General features: G+C 35.6%; 1 protein-coding gene across 1 annotated transcript; it reads left to right on the forward strand.

The window, feature by feature from the left end:
- Positions 1 to 3,742: 3,742 nt before the first annotated feature.
- On the forward strand, positions 3,743 to 9,107 carry LOC114298826 (uncharacterized). The gene is made up of 5 exons (XM_082913621.1): positions 3,743 to 3,983; positions 4,083 to 4,175; positions 6,643 to 6,744; positions 6,855 to 7,300; positions 8,973 to 9,107. The coding sequence occupies exons 2-4, from the start codon at positions 4,164 to 4,166 to the stop codon at positions 7,272 to 7,274; spliced, it is 534 nt and encodes a 177-aa protein (XP_082769747.1). The 5' UTR covers positions 3,743 to 3,983; positions 4,083 to 4,163; the 3' UTR covers positions 7,275 to 7,300; positions 8,973 to 9,107.
- The last annotated feature ends 3,226 nt before the right edge of the window (positions 9,108 to 12,333 follow it).

Raw genomic sequence — 12,333 nt, forward strand, 5'->3', positions numbered from 1 at the left:
GTTGAAAAGTTTCAACATCGAGGAATTTGGGATGTGCCGGAGATGGATGTCGTACAACCTGATGATGCGTTCCAACAAGAAGAAACCACCGAGGTCGTACCTACTATGGCTATTGATGATGATGTGGCTTTGTGTCGAGATGATATTGATTATGAAATTATTCCCTTCGAAGTTTTGCAATCTGTCAGAGGGGTAGAAGCCAAGGGTGTTACAGATGATGCCTTCATCTGTGATGATGAAGATGGATTAATGAGGGAGGGTGACGACACAGACGAAGAATATGACCTACAAAGTGATTTTGATACAGATGTTGAAATATAATCTTGAATTTGGTCGTGCTTTAGTTCATGCCATAATTTGAGCAATGTGAATGTTCAATTGGTGCACAAATGCAAAGGAAACTCAAAATAATGAAGGGGGATCTGTCTTCGTCAATGTCAATAAACTCAGAAATCAATGTGTGTTTAAGGCAGCTAATCGAAACTGAAATGGGTGGAGTTTTGCTGTGGGTGTACCCACTCAGTGCAGAAGTGCAGTCCCTGGACTCATGTTTTTGTTCTCTGCCATTCTATGTTTTTTTCCTCTGGTTTATCTCTGCCCTGCCTTTGCTGATCTGCCCTGGAAGGGTTGCTGTCCAGAATGTAGTGGGAGGCATTTTTGGTGTATCTTTGGTAGTGAAGTTTATGGTGTAGCTTTGGTATCTAACTGATGCTTACTGTGTGAAGTAGAATGTTTTCTAAGGGGGCCTGGAGTACATTCTCTGGAGCTGCTGTCAAATGGAAGGGTGCTGGTCTGCATTTGTTTGGCTGCAGCTATGCTGGTATGGCTGGTATGGCTGTAAAGCTGGTTTTGTCTGGTTGCTGCTCTGTTTTGCAATGGGTTTTTGTTGTGCTGCAACTGTGTGGATGTTTTTAGGTTCAAGTTTGGGGCTGCCTCTGCTCTGTTTATGCTTTGTTGTTGCTATTTTATGGTTTTGTAGATAGAGATTAGAATAAGAGTTAACCATGAATAAATGAAGGAAGGGTTAGTTTGGAAGGGTTAGTTTGAATTCAATTGTAATATGTATGTGTACAGATTTTGAACAGTCTGGCTTTGAAATATGTATCTGATTTTGAACAGATTTTGAACAGATTTTGAACAGTCTGCCTCTGCTCTATTTTATGGTTTTCTTGAGTATTGTTTGTTTACCACTTTAGAAGATTTTTTGCTATTGAGAGAACATGGACATTGACTTTAAAGAAGCAAAAGAAGAGCATTTGATAAAAAATAGTTTAGACCTGCTATATCCTAAGTTCAGTTTGATAAAAAATCACAGAATATTTTTTGCTATTGATAGGCAGTCTACGGGTCAACCTAAGTTCACTTTATATAGTTGCTCGTGTAGCTTGAATGGTTATATGTGCCTTTTTACTAAATCACAGAATATTTATCGTTTAATTTCTTGTTCGTAGAATATGTGCCTTTCTTTAGACCTGCTATATCCTAATTTCTCGTCTACTGTTGATTTGTAGGACGATATCCTATTTGAAGTGCTTTTGCAATTGTTTCTCGTGTCCTTTGGTGCCAAGCAACAGTAAGCAACACATGGTATATAATCAATTTAATACTAATTTGATAGAGCCCTAGATTTGTACCTTTTTCATCAAATTTAATTTGATGTTAACGTTGGAGCACTAGATTATTTGATGAAACAAAAGATTAAAGGTTGGAGACACTCTTAACACCACATTTGGCCTCCTTCCATAACTTTACCCTAAAGAAATTGATTGCTACATGCATATAGCAATAAAGAACTGTTTCGATCAAAAGGCCACTGAGTTGCATCAAGTGCCATTCACAATTCATGCTCAGAAACTAACATAATGCTCACAAACCTTAAAAAGAAAAGAAGAAGAAAAAAAGTACAAAATCAAAATCAAAATCAAAATCAAAATCAAAATAAAGATGGGAACCTCATAGCCAACAAACTGCTGTTGTCACAATGTATATTTAGCTTAGCAACTACTGCAACCGTAAAGACAATAGCTATAGGAAAAAGGCAAAAAGGAAAAAGTCATTGCCATAAACTGTTTTCGACAACTAAACGTTGTGCTTCCTCCTGATCTTGCCCTTACCAAAACTGCCGCGATGCTTCTTTTTAGCCAACTTGATCTTCTTACTCAACTTCTTTCCTATTTTACGGGTAGGTTTTAAGGACTGCATGCTTGAATTGTCGTCCTCCATCTCCACATCTGTGCAAAAATAGCAGTAAAAATCAATATATTGGGTAGGTTTTAAAGACAACGTTAACATCAAACCTTTAATCTTTTGTTTCATCAAATAAGAGTGTCTCTAACCTTTAATCTTTTGTTTCATCAATATAGGTTTTAAAATCAATATAAGAGTGTCTCCAACCTTTAATCTTTTGTTTCATCAAATAATCTAGTGCTCCAACGTTAACATCAAATTAAATTTGATGAAAAACGTACAAATCTAGGGCTCTATCAAGTTAGCAACACATGGTATATACTTTTATTTCGTTGATACAAAGAAAATGCCTTTATGTTCTATTCTTCACTTACCAGGCGAAGTTATTAAATAAAGTAATGCATGCACTCCTAACTTGTTTGCAGTTACACTATGATCATCAAGTGCTTCTAAACTGACTTAATATTCAAAAGATACAGGAGCCAAAGCCGCTGAATATCCGTTGAGGTAGTTTAGTTACTTGAATTGTACTTTGATCTTTCCTCTGCAGTTGTGAATACTAGATTTTCATGAATCATATGCTTTAGATATGTTGAGAAGTGCAGGTTTTTTTAGAACTTTGCCTGAGCTGTAGCTCATCGTTGTATCTGTATGAATTTGGGGGTGCTTTTAATGAACTTTTCAGTTTGTAAATTAGTTGAGTTAGTTCATGCCTTCAAAATTATTTTTTGTCCAAACTAACTAAATCAGGCATATCATGGCATATTGGAAAATGGAAAATGGTGTTACTTATGTTATTGTATAGTTCATGTATTTTTTTTGTCTGCAATAATAAAGCGGACTTATTTTTGTCTAGTTCATGTATATAGTGTTACTTATGTTATTGCAGATTGGAAAAATGGTTCCTGGCTTAAAGACTGGTCGGCTTCGGAAGAAGACACTCACGCAGCCAGAAACAGACTCGCCAGCTGCTATTCCTTTAGGATCACCCGTTGCTCCATCTCCTGTTGTACCCGTCCGATCAAATGTGGGACCATCTCATCATGTCACTAGCCAACCAATGGATGATTCTGATGAGACACAAGCCCCATCCGAAACGCAGCCGAGTGGCGTAGGTAAGAATAAAGTGTATAAAATTTGTCAATTACCACATGCCATTGCCATTGTTTTTTTGTAGCCAAATTTTAGGCAATTTTCATGATGTTATGTTGTTAACAGGGACTTCGAAGCCCCTACGTGTACGTGGACCGACACTTGGCAAGGGCATACAAAAAATAATTAGAGCCAACAAAGGGGAAAAATGTTATGTTCACATCGATCGTGGGTTGAATGCAATGACTGGCAAGTATGCCACTCCAGCAACTAACGAGTTAGGAATTCAAATTAGAACCTTGTGTCCTTTGAAAGATGTGAAGTCATGGCTGGATCTTGATGACACTACTAAAGCTGCCGTCATCCAAGGAGTTCTTGTAACTAATATTACTTGTCCACAATATGTAATTGTATTATGTGAGTAATAAGAAAGACTAATATGTAATGATTACTATTTCAATTTGTTTTGCATGTAGGACAAGTTTCAAATTGGAGACGATTTCCACAATGACTTACAAGCACAGGAGATTGTGAATAAGAAGGCCTATGGGTTGTACAAAGATTGGAGGTACACCTTGAAGCAAGAGTTCGAATTGTTAGAAGGACTTCCACGTGATGAGATCTATGGTCATCCGCCCGTAGGGGTGAGTTTAGATAATTGGAAGCATTTGATCGATGTGGCATGGCAAGATGCATCTCACCAGGTAAAATAATAGACTAGATAGAGTACATACATCTATGTGAAAATGTGATATGCCTTAATATTGACAAAAAAATTGTTTATCTGCTTGACTTATTTTTAGAAACGGTCAAAAGCTGGCAAGAGTAATAGGAGTCAATTGCCGTACAATCATACCAATGGGTCTCGCTCATTTCCTATCGCAATGGCTGCTATGGTGAGTTCGATTTTTTTTAAACTTGAATCCATTATATGTTGTTTGGATATGAAAAATGTTATGTTCTCCTACACACACACACACATATATATATATATATATATTTTAAACTCTGTTAGTAAACATGTACTGTCTGCAAAAAATCTGTCTGGAAAAAATCTGTTAAATCTACCCTTGGCACATGTTTGCATTCTAAATCTGCCTACACTATACTCTGTCTTTCTTTCGAAATCTGTCTCGCAAAATCTAAACTATACTATGTTTACACTATAATACACTATAATACACAATCTGTCTACACTATAATACAGTATATATAAATCTGTCTACACTATAATACACAATCTGAACTATATATACTGCACTATACTACAAAATGTAAACTATACTCTAAAAATCTGTCTAAACTATAATACATATTGTGTATAGTTTAGATTTATAAATCTGTGTACACTATACTACACTATAATCTGTTTACACTAATTCATACACAATCTGAACTATATATACTGCCCAAGATCTAAACTATACTCTGTTTTTCACATAAGATCATTAGTCTTGTAGCTATGTGTTTTAGATTTAAGTTAATACATTCACAAAAAACAGATATTCCTGTACATACACATGTTATAATACACATAATCTGAAGTGATTATAAGTGGCTATGTGCGAAAATCTGTTGGACATAATCTGTTTGAGAAATTCTGTTTGATAATCTCTAGTAACATAGCTCATATAAATCTGGTGGACATAATCTGTTTGAATTTAAAATCAATGAGGATTGGGTTAATTTGATTATGAGCTATGTTACTAATAGCCACTCCTCCATACTTTGGAATGGAGAAGTGATTAATGGTATCCATAATGAAAGGGGCGTAAGGGAAGGTGACCCAATCTTACCTTATCTTACCTTACCTTGCCTCTTCTAACCTTCCTAGACATAAAGCTATGACCTAAGCTTTCAAAGTAGGATCCCCCTGACGTAAGATCTTGGTAAATACCGGGGATCCCTACTTCTCCATAAAAGAGTTAACAAGACCATGTTCAATGAGATCATAGAAAAGATGAAGAGTAGACTCTTAGGGTGGAAAGCTAGAAATCTATCTCTTGCTGGCAGAACCACTCTCATTCAATCTGTGACCTTAATTATTCCCAGTTACAACATGCAAACTATGGAACTTCCTAGGAGCCTTTGTAATGATATTGACAGATTGAACATAAATTTTCTCTAGATGGACACTAATAGCAGGAAGAAAGTTCATTTGGTGTGTTGGGATAATGTGTGTAAAACAAAAGTTGAAGGGGGACTAGGTATTAGAAAAGCTAAAGATCACAATGCATCCCTTCTCATTAAACTGGGATGGAAAATTCTTAGTGAGAAAGACAAACTTTGGTGCTAAGTACTACTGTCTAAATATCTTATACTTAATTGGCCCATAAGGAAAAGATCATCTCATACTTAAGAATAACACCCAATCATTAGTCTAGTAAGGAAAAGATCATCTAAATATTTTCTCTAGGTTTTTTTTTTTATTTATTTAAATACAAAATAGGACTTCCAACTGTTGTCATACTACCAATTTCCACCTATAATTCACTGCCACTATGTTGGTTGAAGGATTTGGAAAAGGAAAAGTGTGTCAGCGTAAAGGATTCATTTTTTTGATACATCTATTAAAGAATTGTGTGTTGTATAATCTAAAACCACAATAATATTCATTTGATATCAGTATCTAATCAATTGATTTGTCATAAAAAGTTTAGAAACACCCACTTCATTCTCATTAGTTTTTTTCATAAGTTTCAGGACAACTCACACATATGCATCAAATAGATGAAAACAAAGTTTTGGCATAAATCATCAACAAACCAAAAAAAGGCCAGTAGAAATAATACCACACCATATGTCAAAGATTCGTTTAATTTAAGAAGAATCCATCTCATGTTTAACAACTAAAGCAGTAGAATAGAAATAAGCCATCAAAATTCAAACTTTAACACAAATCCATAACCTTCTGCACTAAAACAAAAACACAAACAGTAATTCAAAGTTGAAATCAAAGGATTAATCACCACCAGACTTCTGATAAACATAGGTGAAGCCACACTTGCCACAATAGTGCCGATCAAAATGATTCACCATGAAAGTCCTAGCACCGTACTCCCCATTAAGGCTAGGTTGGGGCTCATCCTTAAAATATCAATATCGCATATTTAAAAATCAATGATGGACTGCAACAAGTACACATATTCAATCCCATTTAGGTAATAACCTACATGTTTGGTGTTTAGAGCAATTTTAATTTATTTTTAAAATTGAATACGAATCTGGCTGCAAATCTGGCAGAAAATCTGTCTAAAAATCTGTCTCCAAATCTGTCCAGCAATTTGTTTAAAAATCTGTTCATGGAAATTTGTCTGTTTGGTGCATAAAGTGTCATTGATTTATACATTGATGTGTTAACAGGTAGCAAAAGATGGAGAGTTGGATTTCCCAAAGTTCTATGAGGACAGCCACACTTCAAAGAAAACGAATGACTGGATCCATCCGAAATGCCGTGAGCTGCATGTAAGTATGTGACAAGGAAATATATGTATTCAATATTTTCTTGTACTTAGTACCCAATAATACATATATGTTGCCAAAGTTTTTTAACCCTTATTTATTTGAAATGACAGCAAGAGATGGTCAATGTACAAGCGGCTGCCATCGAGTCGGGGACGCCATTGACACAAGAGGAGATTTCAAGGCAAGTGCTTGGACAGAAGAAAAGGTACTTGCTTGGATTTGGGAGTGGCCCACAACCGTCTACCATATTTGCAACACGAGCACACGATAAGGACATGGAGGCAATGCGAGCTGAGGTGGAGGCACTTCGTGAGGAGCGGCAAAAGGATCATGACGAGTTAATGAAAGAGCGAGAGGAGCGCGAGAGATGTTACAATGAGTTGTTGAAAGAACGAGAGGAGCGCATTCAATTATCCAATGAGATGTTGAAAGAGCGGGAGGAGGGACAAAAGGCAAGGGACGAGACAAATACAAAGGTCGAGCATCTCAATAACGTAGTCGCCAAACTGTCACAACTCTTGGGAATCTAAGTTGGGCATCCGACGTTTGTTTTTTGGTAAGAACAATTTCATTAATGTCACACTTACTTTGTTTAAATATGTTCACTTGAAGAGTTGAAAATGTCATCAATTTGTGAGTTATTTGGAGTTAATGATTTCTTGTGTAGTTACTAGAGTTTGGTATTGAGTTTTCTTAACAATGAACTTGTATTTAAAATATGTACTTGATTAAGATTAACTATAGTAGAAACATGTTAAAAAAACATAGCGAATTTCAATCTTCGTTTACAGTAACATGTAAACTTCAACAGTGGTATTTTGAATAGTAACTCGAATATGTGTTTAAAAGTAATAGTAACCTTCCCGGTGACAAAAGTGACACGTTGGGACAGACGGTACGTAAATAGGACACATACGTTGGGAGTTAGAGTTGAAAAAGTCATAAACTTAGACGAAAAAAGGGTTCGGGGGGCGAAAATGCGAAATAGCCCCCGAAACACTATTTTCTCATAACGGGAAGCTTCCCGGTGATAAATGTGACATGTAGGGACAGACGGTATGTAAATAGCACGCCTACGTTGGGAATTAGAGTTGAAAATGTTATAAACTTAGTCGAAAAAAGGGGTTCGGGGGGCGAAAATGCAAAGCATCCCCCAAAACACTGTTTTCTCATAACGGGAAGCTTCCCGGTGATAAATGTGACATGTAGGGACAGACGGTACGTAAATAGCACGCCTACGTTGGGAATTAGAGTTGAAAATGTCATAAACTTAGTCGAAAAAAGGGGTTCGGGGGGCGAAAATGCAAAGCATCCCCCAGAACACTGTTTTCTGATAACGGGAAGCTTCCCGGTGATAAATGTGACATGTAGGGACAGACGGTACGTAAATAGCACGCCTACGTTGGGAATTAGAGTTGAAAATGTCATAAACTTAGTCGAAAATAGGGGTTCGAGGGGCGAAAATGCAAAGCAGCCCCCAAAATTTTATTTTCTGGTAACGGGAAGCTTCCTGGTGATAAATGTGACATCTATGGACAGACGGTACATAAATAGGACACCTACTTTGGGAATTAGAGTTGAAAATGTCATAAACTTTGTCGAAAAAAGGGGTTGGGGGGGCGAAAATGCAAAACAGCTCGTCCCCATAAGCCTATAAAGAACCCAAGGCATTACTCATTCACAAACAGAAGCATATCTACATCTATAAACCCACTAATTAGTTTATTCTTTAAGGAAAGTGTTTCCAAAATTTCAATGATTATATCGAGAAAATTAGAATCTTTTATGAAGAAAAAGACCATATTAATTTCCATCCGTGGAGGTCAGAAAAACACTGAACTAACGTAACTGGAAGCTTCGTGGAGGTCACAAAAGCATAAGCATAATGAGTTTTATGGATACCAGACAAACTGTAATGATGGGTTTTCTTACATTTTTATAACAAATAATTTTTGGATGAAATGGTAAGTACACCCAAAATTTTGGTAATTTCATAATACCTACACAATTTACTTTCACATTTAAGTACTAAAATTTACTTCGATAGATTTAGAGATAAAAAAGCTAAAACAAGAACTCATGATGGGTTCATGTTTGGATGTCTTGCATTAGTTAATAGATATCACTGTCCTTGTCTTTTAATGTTTCAAATTATTACGATATATATATGTCGTCCAGAAGTGCCATTACATGCACCGAACTAATGATTTTTTCCCCCTTTTTTGCAGATGTTTTTGGACATACAAATGTGGATATGTTTTTGTTGACAAGTACGGGAGGGCATTTTTTTCATATCTCTATCCGTATATATAGTGGTTTGTAAAAAATTTTTTGGTGGTAGCAATTAACATAGCACGTGGTACATAATATAATTTTTGTTGTGGTACAAAAGTTGTAGGTGCACAAAGAATTTGGTTATTCCAGTATTATGTATTGAATTAAATTATTGACGTGGGCTTAGACTTGGTTCTTATGAAATTTGTAATATATATATATAAGTGGATGTTCAATATTAATTTTTTGGATGGTTGGAACTGAAATGTGTGTAATTGTTATTGAATGCTTCATAACATATTTACTGTTGATGGATATAGGAATGTTGATTAATAATGGATACAGGTGCACCAAATATTTTAATTAAAAAAAAATGTTAACGTATTTGGCCACCAAATATTTTGGTAGCTAAATATATAATCAAATGTTTTGGTGACTAAGAATTTAGTAGCAAAAACATAACCCATTAATTTTTTGCGACCAAATAATTAGTAGCTAAAATAATTGAGAAAGAGATAAAGAAAGTATTGGCTACTAAATTTTTTAGTCACGGAAAAAATATGGTGTCATTTGGCGACAAAAATGTTTGGTGGCAAAAAATGAAGAAGTGAATGTGAGCAGGCTTTTGGCTACAAAACTTTTAGTGGGCAAAAGTAACAATGACAAAAATTACTTAGTCACTAAAAATATGTATTCTATTGGTGACAAAAATGTTTGGTCTATAATAGTTATTCTTAAATTATGGTAGCACTTTTAGTGACTAATACTTTAGTGGCAGAAACAGACCTTTTGCCGACTAAACTCAAAGTAGTAGCCAAATGTGCACTTTCGGCGACCAATTTTTTAGTAGCTAAAAGTGAACCTTCCCCGACCACCACAGGTTGGTAGCCAAAAAGCCTAATTCCGCGACCAATTCTTTAGTGGCAGAAACATATATTTTGCCGACTAAATTCAAAGTCGTAGCCAAATGCTGATTATCGGCGACCAATTATTTTAGTAGGGGAAACATACCTTTTGGCGACTAAAGCCAATTTAGTAGCCAAATGTGTACACTTTCGGCGACCAAACAGATTTTAGTCGCCAATACTATCGCCGACAGGGTAAAGGCGACGAGCTTAGCGACGAAAAATTTTGGTCGCTAATTCATTTTGGCGACTAAATAAGTGACTTTTGGCGACCAATATTTTGGTAGCCAAAAGTGACATTTCTTGCAGTGTATATGTTAACTTCATATTTGCTACACACTTAATAATGGTGAATCCAATTCTCATGCCACTTGTTATAGGTGAATTTGTAGATATAAGTGTTAGTTTCTACCATTACTCTTATTAAGTCGGTCAGGCAACTTAGCCAAATGATCAACTACTTAGAAACTAAGGCCTCATTTGGCAAGTGTCCATTTTAACTAAAAAATTAAAAAATTACTAAAAAAATCAAAAAGTCAACAACTCATATAAAAAAGTTAATGATTCCTTTTTCTCTCTACTTTTTGCACAGCTTTTCATAAAAAGTCAAAAAGCCATCCCAAACACACTAATTTTTTTTACATCACATTTTAACCAAAAAATCAAAAAATTATTAAAAAAACCTGTCCCCAAACGAAGCTAGAGTGTGTAATGGCTTTTGCTCTTATCCCTGCGGTTCCCAACCCTCTTCACACTAGTGGTATTAGGCTGCTACCTTCTTCTCAAGTAAAGTCGTTCATTCATGGCAGAGTTGTGCACACCGTTGGATGCATGGCTTGCGATCAAAAGATTGTTAGGCGATCTGCCAATTACCAACCTCCCATTTGGGACTATGACTATGTCCAGTCACTAGATAGTAAATATAAGGTAGAGCAGATCAGATCAGATATATTGTTAATGTATTTTGTGTAGTTTTGAAATTGTTTTACATTATTGGAGGCAATGCTTGCTTTTGCTAACATTAGTTCTATTTTTGTAGGGAGACATGTATGGAAAACGTGCTGTTGAGTTGAATGAAGATGTAAAGAGAATGCTTGACAAAGTGGTGGATCCATTGGCTGGACTTGAGATGATTGATGATTAGTTCTATTTTTGTAGGGAGACATGTATGGAAAACGTGCTGCTGAGTTGAATGAAGATGTAAAGAGAATGCTTGACAAAGTGGTGGATCCATTGGCTGGACTTGAGATGATTGATGACTTGCAAAGGCTTGGAGTGTTTTACCACTTTGACAATGAAATAAAGAGTCTTGGAGAGCATCTACAACAATATAAATGATTATAATTGGAACAAAGAGGATATGTATGCTACAGCTCTCAAATTTAGACTTTTCAGACAACATAGTTACAAAATTTCTCAAGTTAAGTTCTTTATTTTTTTATTTTTATAATCAAAATTCATTTTACTTCCTTGTCATTTAAGGCTGAAACACTTTAACCCTTATGGTTTAAATATAGTCAGAAAGCTCCATATGGTTTTCGATCAAAGTGCAACCGTTAGTTTTTCTATTCAAATTAACGAAAGGTGTACCACACACTATTTTTAAAGTATTATTAATTTTCTAAAAAAATAAAGTGACATTAACTTAACAAAAGGACAATTTTACCCTCATCGTCTCGAAACCTAAAATTAAATTAAGATCTTAATTAAAAACAAATTAAATTAAAATATAATTAAGGATTGATCTAAAATATAATTAAATTAAAATTATATTAAGATATTCAAAATTACAATAAATAATTAAGGATTTAAGATTAATTGTGATCTAAAATATAATTAAATCAAAATTAGATTAAAAAGTTAGGAATTATAATAATTAAGAATTTATGATTTACTGTGATTTAATTGAATTAATGTTAGAAAATAATAAATTATGTATATGAGAGAGAAGAAAGAAACAAAATAACAAAAAAAAAAGCTTTGGGCTTGAGGGAATTAAAGTCATTTCAATTTATAATTAACTTAATTAACAGTTGCATTTTAATCTAAAACTAAGTGGGGACATTCTTATTATATTTGAAGCATAATGGGAAAAGTATTCCAGTCTCAACCCACGAAGGACTAAAATGAATTTTATCCTTATTATTACTTGAGATTATGGTATGAATCGGGGTAGGGGTGTAATTTTGGCCCGGCCCGGCCCGGTCCATCCGGGTTCGAGCAGAGCCGGGCCCATGTTGGGCCTTGTGGGCTCCCGCCAAAAAATTGGGCCAGGCTGGGCCGGCCCACGGGCCAGAAAATTAGGCCCAGGCCCAAGCCTAGACCCAAGGTATTCGGGCTTTGGACCGGCCAGTGGGCCAGGCCTCAGGTCGGCCCCTGGGCTTGGGCTTGGGCTCGGGCTTTGGGCGGG

The sequence above is a fragment of the Camellia sinensis genome, chromosome 2 (assembly GCF_055761805.1).
Source record: "Camellia sinensis isolate YWXY chromosome 2, ASM5576180v1, whole genome shotgun sequence".
Classification (NCBI taxonomy): domain Eukaryota; kingdom Viridiplantae; phylum Streptophyta; class Magnoliopsida; order Ericales; family Theaceae; genus Camellia; species Camellia sinensis.